Source organism: Choristoneura fumiferana, chromosome 18 (assembly GCF_025370935.1).
Source record: "Choristoneura fumiferana chromosome 18, NRCan_CFum_1, whole genome shotgun sequence".
Lineage (NCBI taxonomy): Eukaryota > Metazoa > Arthropoda > Insecta > Lepidoptera > Tortricidae > Choristoneura > Choristoneura fumiferana.
The window spans coordinates 2,305,482-2,317,775 of NC_133489.1; the positions used below are offsets into that span (position 1 = coordinate 2,305,482).

At 41.6% G+C, this 12,294-nt stretch overlaps 1 protein-coding gene across 1 annotated transcript in view; it reads right to left on the reverse strand.

Moving 5' to 3' along the window:
* The window catches only part of Obsc (Obscurin), a 99,959-nt gene that overhangs the window by 14,375 nt on the left and 73,290 nt on the right, over positions 1-12,294 (reverse strand). Inside the window, exons 36-46 of the mRNA XM_074101964.1 lie at positions 10,556-10,734; positions 9,859-9,984; positions 7,929-8,086; positions 7,043-7,164; positions 5,594-5,772; positions 4,397-4,593; positions 3,311-3,469; positions 2,663-2,907; positions 1,888-2,013; positions 1,180-1,355; positions 546-733 (exon numbers count right to left, since the gene is read on the reverse strand). Coding sequence (XP_073958065.1) covers positions 546-733; positions 1,180-1,355; positions 1,888-2,013; positions 2,663-2,907; positions 3,311-3,469; positions 4,397-4,593; positions 5,594-5,772; positions 7,043-7,164; positions 7,929-8,086; positions 9,859-9,984; positions 10,556-10,734 — 1,855 coding nt within the window. The remainder of the gene's footprint in view (positions 1-545; positions 734-1,179; positions 1,356-1,887; positions 2,014-2,662; positions 2,908-3,310; positions 3,470-4,396; positions 4,594-5,593; positions 5,773-7,042; positions 7,165-7,928; positions 8,087-9,858; positions 9,985-10,555; positions 10,735-12,294) is intronic.

A 12,294-nucleotide genomic window follows, 5' to 3' on the forward strand; every position in this document is an offset into this window, starting at 1 on the left:
ATCAGTTTCAGAGAGTGACCTCGCAGCCTCTCATTCATGCTCCGTGTAAATATGTCACTTAGTTCAGGTACATTATAGTGTCCAGTGTGTGTGTGTGTTATTAAATTGTCAGGGGTTTTCCAAGAAAACATCATTCAAAAGATTGTAACTTGATTGCGTAAATTTAGAAGCTCGATTTGTTCAGAGCTCTAAAGGATTGCAGACTTTAGTTTGACTTTTTAGTGATCACACACATAAACAACATACGATATCGCGTCATGCTACAGCGCGGTAGCGTTTCGCGATGCGACGTTATGTCGTTTAAAATTACGGTGCAATCCTTCATAGGTTCCACGATATAAAACGCGATAACGTATCATGTTTATGTACACATAAGAACTCGCGTGAAATTTATATTCTCGTTATTAGTGGTTTTAATAGCTATTAGACTGGCTTCAACCAGATCCTTCTACGTAAGTACTCATCTGACCTTTTCATCAGGTGAGATAAGGGTAACACAGTCAGTTTTATGTAAAACAAAAGTAAAGTTGGTTCCATGGACCTACCTGGTAGGTAACAGGGAATCTCGGCCCGTGCGGTATGGACGGTTTCCAAGACAACGTGAGGCGCCGGTCGGTCATACGCGATATGATCGGTTTGTCGGCCAAAGGCATCGGGACTCCGGTCTTCTTCATCTTATCGAAGTCTGAGTACTGGTCGGAGATCGGACGCTTGTTCTGGCGGGGCTCGAGGGCTGGGGAGAGTTGGGAGGTCAGTTTGAGTGTGATTAGATCGTCTTGTTACAAGACTTATAAGAGTTATAACTTATAAGATTATGTGGTGAATGGGTGGCCGTGAAGTGGTTAAACCGCTGTATCTTCAGCGCTGCAAAAATTGCTAAAAATGTATATAAGATGGCCAGGTGAAGGTACCTGGGCAAGTAATTAGTTTTAATCGATAGTAGCGTAATAGACACTGCAGTTGAAATGATTCATATTATTATCTAACCACTAAGTTTGGTGGCCGGTTTGAACAAAAATCTCCAAAAGTTAGAGGGTTAAGTCGCTTTTCAGTACCAACTTTGCTACTTTCATGCCGCATTTACACTCGCGTACGAGTCGCGAGACGAGGCGCCAGGCGAGGCACGAGGCGGGGGGAGTGTAAATCCCGCATAAGGAGGTAGAATATGTTGATACTTACTGTCATAAGTAAGCTGTGCGGTACAGGACTCCTCGCCGTGAGGGTTGAAGATGCGGCAGCGGTAGGAGCCGACGTCGCTCGGGTCCACCTGGCTGATGACCAGGCGGAGAAGACCAGTGGTCTCCTTGTCCATGCGGATACGCTCGCAAGGGTACAACTTCTCGTCGTTACGGTACCTGGGGATCACGAGATCAGACAAAAATGGTATCATCAGGACAATGGTCCCTTTTAACAGAGTCGGATGTGCGATTGTTGCGCTAAAGTCAAATTTGACTTTGACGCAATAATCCCAAAAGGGCGTAATTGCAGTACTGTCTCTGTTAATAGGGTTATATATGCTCTGTGTTGCGCTAAAACGGCTTACGAAATTGATATGCAGGTAGCTGGAGCCAAAGTCAGTATGTGTGTGTGTGTGTGCGTGTAACCTAAAACGGTGTTGATAGCTGGACGTATGCTATAACGTATACATACTGCTTTTTATCTCGATATTCCCACGGGATCAGAAGAAATTCCAAAAATGACAACCGCTGGGACCAGAAATTTGGCGCGGACGTTTAATGTGTGTCGTTAATGAAATTCACGATGTATTTTTTGGGATTCCCTGTGAGAAATAAGTAAAATCCCCTCTACATGATTCAGATCATGGAAAGGGCCGGATCTAATGGATTACACGCCGGTTGTGTCTAGTAGAAAACAAATAGGGCTCACCATTCGACCTCGGGCTCAGGGGAGCCGGTGGCGCAGGCCGTAAACTTGGCGCTCATGCCGCGGTACACTTCGGTGTCACCGATCTTCTTCAGGAACGACGGCGGCTCGATCTTCTGCCTCTTGCCACTGGGGAAATGTCGTCAACATAAACGAACGTTTGCTCTCGAGTTATGGATGTTAAATATGTATTTCTGAATCGACGACCGCGACCTCTCTGCACGGCAGGAGTATAGTGACTTAGAAGAAGAAGATATACATGTTCACCTTTCAATATTAATAAGAATCTTGCTTATAACCCTTGCTTATAACAAAGAAAATGTTGATAAGCTACTTAGTGAATTTATGCAACAGTTTCGGACTATTACCTAGTCATAGAATATTCTCATGGATAGCTGAATAAGAGCTGCGTCAACGCTTTTCCAGCTTAGCTATTTGACGCGAGCGATTAGTTTTTCCACAATTAATAATCCGGGCGTGCCAGAGTTCGCATAATTTTCGCAAGTCATAATATAATGTTTGTCATAATATTTTCACACTGAAACAGTAAAATTTTCTGTAATTTTTAAATGGTCATCCTATAGAAAACTATTTGGTTAGGTTAGGTTTCTTTTATAACAATTCTGAACATTTATCGGATTCAGAGAAAAAAGAGTTATGACAAACAATCCATTCTGAGAAACATTACATTCTGACATTCAACAATTTTATTCCCGACAACAATCCGATATGGTTCCGTAATAATCCTTATCTCACAGCACCACCACAAAATACTTACATCTTATCAACGACCTCAAGTTTCGCCTCGCACGAAGCTTCTCCCTCCCTGTTCTTGGCCACACACTTGAAGGTTCCAGCATCGTCCAGCCCGATGTCCCGCACGTAGAGACAGCAGGCATCGCCGTCGCGCTTGAGGTGGTATTTCTCTGACTCCTTGATGGGCGCGCCGTCTTTGTACCAGGTGATGTCCGGGGTGGGGAGGCCGAGGACCCGCGCGGGGAACTTAGCGTCGAAGGTTGGTAGCTGGAGATTGTTGGTTATTAGTTATTTGCTAAGTAGTTTTTAGTTTTTTTATTATGAGAGGGAGAAAAATGAGCATGCAATGCGTTTCTTCAGATAGGAAATGATTATCCCCATGAGTATAAACAACTCAGACAGAACAAGTGTTTATTAACGGTTTTTAAAGAAAATAAAAGTCTATAACGCGGTTCTATCAGACCACATTTTTAATTTTCATTCAATTTTTATGGAATAAACGAGAAAACAAACAAATATGCAACGTTGCCAGCTGAGCAGGTATGAACGCTCTTAACATTTACTCATTCATTCTCCTTTTGTACAACCAGTTCTTTTTGTAGCTGTGTCTGTGTGTGTAATAATTCACTTCAACTCTCGTGGCACTACCTATATTTAACTCTTTGCTCACCTGCTGTAGGTCAGTGAACTTCTGCGAGAAGCTGGGTGGCTGGTAGACCTTGCGAACATCTATCCTGCCCTGGCTGGTGTCTTCGCCCAGAGGGTTCACCAGCTTGACTGCGTACACGCCTGCGTCAGGCAGTTCCATGGGAGTAATCTCCAATCCCACCTAGAAGGCAATGTTAGCACGTAAGCTTATAATGTAACGAGAACTACCACAACTACAATCAACCTTATAAACACCCGGTGTTTGGAAGGGAACGACATCCTTGGGTGTCCTAATATGCCTCGCGACTTTAACTTTTTTGGCTTTTTTTCGTGAAAATCACGAAAGTTTAAAACGTTATAATATGGTATAAGTATAAGTCGCCATCAGATATTTCGGAGCGGCCAAGTTGGTCAAAAATATCGGCACATGCACTCTATTATTAATAACTAGAGTTTACCCGCGGCTTCGCACGCGTACACTATTCGATGTGGTAGGTATTACATTTGAAATTCCGGGATTTTACAAAATTCCCGTGGGAAGTCCCAAAATTTATATCGTGAATATCGTGATCTTCGTTAAGGTTGTGTAACAAGTTTACAAAATTTCATTGCTCTAAGCCCAGCGGTTGAAATTTCAAGATATTATTCCTATCCCGTGGAAATATGGGGATAAAAAGTAGCCTATATGTTATTCCAGACGTGTAGCTACCTACATACCAAATTTCATGACTCTAAGTCAAGCGGTAGTTATTTCAAGATTTTATCCCTATCCCGTAAAAATATCGGGATAAAAAGTAGCCTATGTGTTATTCCAGATGTCCAGCTATCTACATACCAAATTTCATCCAAATCCGTCCAGCCGTTTTAGCGGAACGGAGTAACAAACCTACACACACACACACACACACACACACACACAAACGTTCGCATTTATGATATTAATTAGTAGGATAAGAGTTCATGTTTTGATATATTTGATCACCTTCATCGCGAGCTAGTTATGAGCTAGCATGAGCTAGTTATGACTATGACGTTAGCTTATGATTTTCAGTTTCCATAGGATTAACATGGACCGTACAAATCGAGGACAGCTTTCGTCTCCACTTACCCTCTTGCCATCGCAAGTGAGCAGCACTTTCTCGCTAGGCTTCAAGGGCTGGCCATCCTTGGTCCATTCCACGTCTGGGATCGGGTTTCCGACGAAGGGTGCGCTGATGCTGAAGGGCTGGCCTTCCTCCGCCATTACATCTCGCAGGCCGTGGACGAACTGCGGGCGCTCTTGCGGGGACGAGTCGTCGGAACGACCTGGGAAGGGAGATTCGTTACTTCCACTTGGGAACGGTTACTAAGGGCCTATGATACCTGACGCGGTTAGCAAGCGTGCATAGGACTGTACCTGCACCCGCACCCGCAGGCTGCGCCCGCGAAGTGCATCCGTGCCAGCTAGCATAAGCCCTAAGATAAACTGCCTTAGTTTTCTCCGAAATATAGTTAAGATAAGAACAACGGGGTCGGCATAAGTCCGCTACTGGACATTGTTCTTTCTCGGAGGATCTTCTCGATGATCAATTTTGTGCTAACTAAAACCAATGGCTTCTGGTGATCTTAACCAGGACATCATTCTTTGCGAGAGTCCTATCAATACGTCATCTTATAAACTACGTACGCAACTACAGTCACTCACTTAATGGCTCTCAACTTACTGTAAAGCAAACTATCGTATACTGAACACATTCTCTCGTGCCCAGCTAAGTATTAGTTAAAGCAAAGTATTACCGCATACCGAATATTCATCATGCGTCATCGGTTTACTGTAAATCTTTACCCCCTTATTCATAAAACTTAACAAGCCTATGTTAACTAACAAATGCTTTGTCCCTTTCTAACAAATACAAATGTCGAAGTGACAGATAAGGACAAACGAATTTTAGCGGCATTTTAACTAAAATAGGTTTGATTGTCGTTTATGAATAAGGGGGTTAGTTTTTAGTTCTAAATCGTAAAATTTCTCTTAGTATGTATTGACTTAATTAAAACCACAGCTAAAACCACGGATAGAGAGAAGGGATGTATAGTGTAGAGGGATGTATGTAATCATGCGATTTTTCTTCAAGAATGTTCACATCTCATTGGCTCTACATTTTATACAATAATGTTAGTGTCTCCTTGTCTTCTTCGTCTTTGGATGAAGTCCAGGCCAAGGTTACCATACCACCAAAAGAACAAGAGAAATGGACTTCATTGAATAAAGATGTCAGTCAGTCCTACATATAATCGAAAAAATAAAGACTGCTACGTCACTCACTGGCCACACTAAGTTTCGCTGTGCTGGCCGTCTCTCCCTGGTCGTTGACGGCAATGACGCCGTATTCTCCCGCGTCTTCTGCCGTCGCCTTGTCCAGTAACAGCGCGTGCGTGCCGTCCGGTTGGGCCACGATCCGGACGTGTTTTCCGTCCGGAACGATTTCTTTGCCGTTGTGAGTCCTGGATTTAAATGTTATGTTAGTTCAAAGAATGTTTTTGTTTTCTAAAAAAAATATGGCTCGGTCCATTGGAGGTCAATTTTCCTAGTGTCTTGTAGGTTTTGCCGTTGTACGGTAAAAAATCTAGAAAACGAAATATGAGAGGTAATGGTGACAAACGATGAACGATGACAGCGCGAACAGCTCCATAATTATTTTACTCACTAAAAAATGTTTCAATTTTGTAATCTAGTCTTTTTGTGTTTTTTATTTCAACTCCAAATTTGTTACTTTTACGGTCATCCCGTGAAATGCAACGAAAATACAAAGAAAAAACCCAGAAAAAGAGACCAGTGCTGGGAATCGAACCCAGATCCTCAGCATTCCTGCTGCGTGCCATACCCCTACACCACCACTGGACAGGAGTCAAGACACAACTTTCTCCCATACGGGACTGTCCCTTTTTTTGATTACGAGTCCCGGTGTCCCCAAAATGAAAACCGGAACGCGAAATTGTCCCGTTTTCAAAAATCGCGCGAAAATTCAGTTCTAAAGGTATAAAAAAACGTGCCAAGAGTTTCATTCTTACTTAAAAGCATCAGTCTAGCTGTGTTAAAGCAAATTTGTTCCTCTGACTTTGATAAATATAACTAAACATTTTGATTTTTTTTTTATTTGTAATATAATAACAGTTAACTTTTTGTAAATAAATTAACTTTAAAAGTGTTTTTTTCTCATTGACTACCTGTTAATTAACCTGAATAAACTAATGTCCCGTTCTGAATAAAAAAATAAATGGTCACGTTACCCATGCACCACACAATGAGGGCTATCGCGTATGAATTCGCCGCTAGAGGCGCTAGTGTAGCGTGAGGTCTCCGAAATGTCAAATCTCATAGTTTTTGGGTGAGCTACGCGGGTTTATTTGTAATTAGAATAATTTTGTGAATATTTTGCATTATCTGAAATTAATTATGACAATTATGCGTTACGGGGCAATGAATGTCTGTGTTTTGAGACAGTTTTGTCTTTCGGAAACTTGTCCTCCCTTTTTTTCCGAACAAAGCGGGACTACACAACACTGTGGTTGCTCGATATTATTTTTATGGTACGGTTTTAAGGTGTATTAAATATGATTTTAATCTTAACGTCATACAAATAAAGCCATTTTTAGTATACCGCTACCCACGTTTATAGATTATGTAAAAACTATTTTATTTGTATGACGTCAAAGTTGAAAATTGACTGAAGGCACGCCCATCTGTCAAGTGTCGGTACTGCGTGGGACTCACCATTTGATGGTGGGCTGCGGGTGTCCCAGCACTTTGACCTCCATCTTGACCGGGAAGCCTTCAATGACCTTCGCCGGCTGAAGTTCCGCTATGAAGGCTGGCTTCTTCTCCTTTTGTTGCACCTGTGGAACACCAAATGACATTAATATTTATTTAGGCACAAACAGTAACTACATATTGATTTTCAGAAACAGCTCTAATAATTTTTTGAATCAGGCGTTACTTTGTGGAGGTCCATATCAATGAACGAAAACAGTTAGGTACTTTGCTGACCCGCTACCTTAAGCCGATGCAGGATTTTTCTTACATTGCGGCGCTCGATTGACCACTACCTACAAACTCGTTGGCTTTACGGTCTCGCAATGTAATGCAACTTGCACGATTTTTCTTGCAAGTCAAACTCGGCTTTACTATAGGTACCATCAGCCAAACAAGTGGTCTATCAATTTTTAAACAAGTTCCTATCAAATTAATATGTCGCTAAAGTCGAGCTTTCAAGTTGACTCTATTGGCATTATTGTTTTGTGACATGCAAACGATTATCAACTTTAAGGTGGTAGACCACATATTTGGCTGATGGTACGTCTATGCAACAAATTTTCATACAACTCCTCCACCTCCACACTGTCAGAACACATGCAAACCTAACTATCACCACCACCACACAACACTGACGCGTTTTGAACTCAACCAGAGATCATCTTCAGAGAAACACAACCACTAACCGAAGTTAAACTAACGAATCAAAACAAACATTTAAATTTGACATTGTCAATCCCCAAATATCCACTTTTATTTTTCGTCAAATAATAAAAAGTCATAGATGTCATGTAGGTATATCTGTGGTGTGAACCCATGGTGGTGCAATGCCGGGTGATCTACTTACCTCTACGACAGCCTTCGAGCTGATGTCTCCAAGTTTGTTAGTGACGGTGAGGCTGTAGACGCCGGCGTCTTCCGGCTTGCAGCTGTCAATCAAAAGGCCGATAACTCCGCCCGGTTGGTTGACGAAGTTGATCGCTTGCGACGGCCGAATTGGTAGGCCTGTGAAAGACACAGTTTGTTAAGTTTCTTAGATTGATATGGGTGTACGAAACAGAGTACAGTCGAGTTCATAAACTTGTGACCAAAAATTTGATCAAAAATGTCTGAACGCGCTTCTACGCCGTTAACAATAGAGTCATGTTCAGCTATTTTTGATCAAATGTTTGCTCATAAGTTTATGAACTCGACTGTACCACCCTAATAGTAGACTGTAGAACCATAAACTATGACCTGTACATCTGTACAGCATGCGCGCAGGCTCGAATACTTTCCCGCTCGCACATTAACCATCTATCTCATTCGGCGGCCCGATACACCCGAGTGCCCACGAAGGCTGCCTTCGAAGGTATTAAAAGGCGTTGCGCGGACGAGAGTGCATCATTCAGCTTCAGCTAGTGGTATAGCTTGGGAGACGGCCTCTGCTGCCCTCAAGTAAGACCGATAAGTGGGTACGGGGTGAGACGGCCTATGCGGTCCATCTCATAAACCTACATTTTTATACCTATACTTTTTAACTAAACTGAGTCCTAAACCTGTTTTGTAAGTTTTCCTAAATAAACCTTCTGAATGGTCTTCCTGGCGTTTCGTTCACTCTACAAGAATTAGGGGGTGTTTCACGACCCATTGATAAGTTGTATTTGACGGAGAAATGTGATATCGTCTCCGTCTATTGGAACAAAATAAACAGAGACGGCATCACAATTATCCGTCAAATCAATTTAATCAATGGATGGTGAAACAGGGGATAAGTAATATAGATCCCAAATTAAACATTAAATTTTATAGTATGTGTCTTTCTCTGTCTGTCTCTCTCTCTCTCTCTCTCTCTCTCTCTCTTTCTTTTTAGTTGCTGTACTCTTAGACAGAGTGACAATGGTCATCGGTCGAGGATTCTTCCAACAATTTTTGAAGGTGAAACTCATCACGGTTTTCTTGAGAAGGATAGACACCGTGATGCTGAAGTACGGAATGGCAGTAGAAATATATCATCATCATCATCATCATCATCATCATGTTGGGCTATATTATTATAAGTCCCACTGCAATTCACCACGCTTTCATTCGGAGAGGGCTTGGGCCGTTACTTCCACACGGGCCCATTGGATTCCTTCGTAGGTTTGTACAGGTTCCATCACTATGTTTTACATGGACTCCCAAACTCAGAGATGCAAGCCCATGTTTGAGAGATAGGACAAACCACTAGTCTACCACCACCTATGGCCTGAATTGAGTAGGCAGGGTAGGGTAGGTAACGCTCATCGACATCTATGTAAAGACTGCATGTTTCTTACATCAAAACGGCGCACAAAATTTGATCACAGCGCGGATTTGTGAACCTTTTACTATAGTTTGTTGACGTCCGTGACAAGGGCTGCTTCAAAGTAATATTGATGATTGATGCGCTACGCGTTTTGATCCAAACAGAAAGTCTAGTGCCGTAAGGTACCACCAGCCAAATAAGTGGTCTATCAATTTTTAAACAAGTTCCTATCAAATGAATATGTAAAGTCGAACTTTCAAGTTGACAGACACATCTATGGCATTATTGTTTTGCGACATGCAAACGATTATCCACACATAGAGAGATAGACCACATATTTGGCTGATGGTACATAGATGTAGATGGTAACGCTAGTGCTGACTGCTGCAACGTAAACCACTGGAACAGTTACAATGCACGCCAATACCACGATTCTCAAAAAAAAAAATCGTGAAATTGCGCGATGATGCTCTTTATCAGAAAGAAAATGCTTGTGACGTGTTACACTGACCATCCTTGAACCACTTGACCTCGGGCGCGGGGAATGCCATGACCCTGGCTTCCAGCTTCAGAGGCTGTCCAACCACGGCCTTCACGTCTTCCAACTCCTTGCTGAACGAGGGCTTGCGAGGAGTCGCTGCAAAAACAGATATTTTTAACATTTTAGCATTTTAGGAAATATCAACGCATCAACACACACACACAAACATCACGCCTGTATTGGGATAGGCAGAGCACACGAAACGTTACCGTTTCGGAGCCAATTTTAGCAATTATAAATAGGTTTAAAGTTTGACAAAAACGGTACAATCGTAACAGGTTGCTAGCCTGTCGCCTACGGTATACCTTAAACTATATCCTCAGTCGCCTCTTACGACAAAATGGAGAGGTAAATTTTGAATTTATATAAAACTAAAAATCAACCAAATCAATCGAAATAGATCAATTTTTTTTTTATTATTTACTAATGCATGAACAATAAAAGGTACGTAGTAGGTGAACAATTGTTTCCATTGTTGCTATTTCAATCCTCACCATCTAAGTGAAAAGTAGAGTGTAGAATTCGAGCATTAAACCCATTTTCCCCTCGACGTGTCTATCCGCCCTCGCCGTACCAGCTCGGGTGGCTATATGAACGTCTCGTGTAAAATGGCTCGTTTTATGCTCTTGTTGTACAATCTACTATTACTAAAGAAGATTTAACTCACGGTTAACAGCAACAGCACAAAGTGCCGAATTCTCCCCGTTGGGGTTGGTGATGACCAGCTTGTAGGCCCCACAGTCTGCTGGGGTCACGTGTTCGATGCTCAACTTGACTGTGCCATCAGGCAAGGCCGTCTGCTGCACGCGAGGGTCTGAGGGTGACAGTTCTACGCCGTCCTTGTACCTGGGAAGATTGAAGAATAACCTGATGTGCCAATAAAAAATCGTTAATGGTGGGTGTATGGTACAAAGAGACTAGCGTGAATTTGCTGCTGACTTTTATGCTGACTTTTATTTTTATTGACTGTACAGTCAAGAAACAGAAATACGTAAGGTGACCCGGGGCTATTGTAGCTGGGGGGATATTGTATCTGAGCCGTCTGCATGGCGTCCTTACGACGCCATGTTCGCCATGTTTATGTGTGTTGTGTGAAGACAGTCTTCTGGATAATGCTATGTGTATATAAAATTTCAAGTCAATCCGGCTACTGGAAGTGAATCAAATTTGACTTTCAAGATAAGTTACATAAAAGAAGCTTGTAAAAAGATGATGAAAATTATAATGACATCGAAATTTGGACGGCGACTAAAATCGCCTTGTATTTTCGTCGAAATTCAGTTCAGTAGTAATTTCGCGCTAATCTCTTTGCATTGAAAATCAAGATTAAATTCATTTTATTGATGAACACTAACTTAATAAAAGTTTAAATAATTTTTAAAACAATATTGGTCTAAAAATCTAACTTAATTTATACTTACATGCAGACATCGGCCAAATTCTATGCATGAAAAATTACGTATCATAATTATCAATATCATTCACATAACAATAAAATTGTCGGACCCGTTAGACACTGTTTCTAGTAACTAGAAGAATAAGGTACATTTTATTAATCACAACTATATTACATATTTAGTTACCTGTTTGAGCAAAAATACTTATGACCCAATCTATGTATCGCCATATATGTTGCTAGTAAAATTGTATATCGTCACTACTTAAAAAAACTCGTACTTACCTCAAAACAGATAATTTTTCTGAGTGAACTTTATGAACATTATGTCAAGGTAAACTTTTGTTGACATATTGATTTTAGATACGAGATTTTTTCAAAGCAGTGACGATATATCGCAGGGAAACTGCTAAGACAAAGAACAAACCTCTAAGGGATATGATCAAATCACGCAGAATGTTAAAATTGCGAATCAATTTTATCATTTGCCTACAAAAGATCAGTAATTTGATCTAATCCCTGAATCTGTTTAGTGAAAGTTAAGTTTCAGAACGAAAGGGTTTGGATCGTAGTCCCACGCGGGCCCAATGCGAATTGGGAACTTTACACACACTATAGATTTTCTTCACAAGTGTGTGCAGGTTTAAATTCGATAAATTCCTATCCTTTACAGGTGGTTACACGGTAAACTTCAAATTCTAATTTCGCACATAACTTCCGAAAAACTTAGTTCCGAGCCCACTTACTGATTGAAAGACCATAGGTTACACCACTTAGGCTACCGTGTTTACTTGGGCTAATAATAATAATATATGAAATTCAATAAAATGGGACACCCGACACCCGGAGAGATGGGCACATGTTACTACCCAGTGGGAACCCCAAGATAGTCAACGGCGGCGTGGCAGACCGAGACGGAGGTGGCTAGAAGACCTAGATGCGTCTAGAAGCGACTGGCAAGACCTAATCGCCAACAGGGGAAGCTGCAAGTCCGAGGAAGAGGCCTTTGC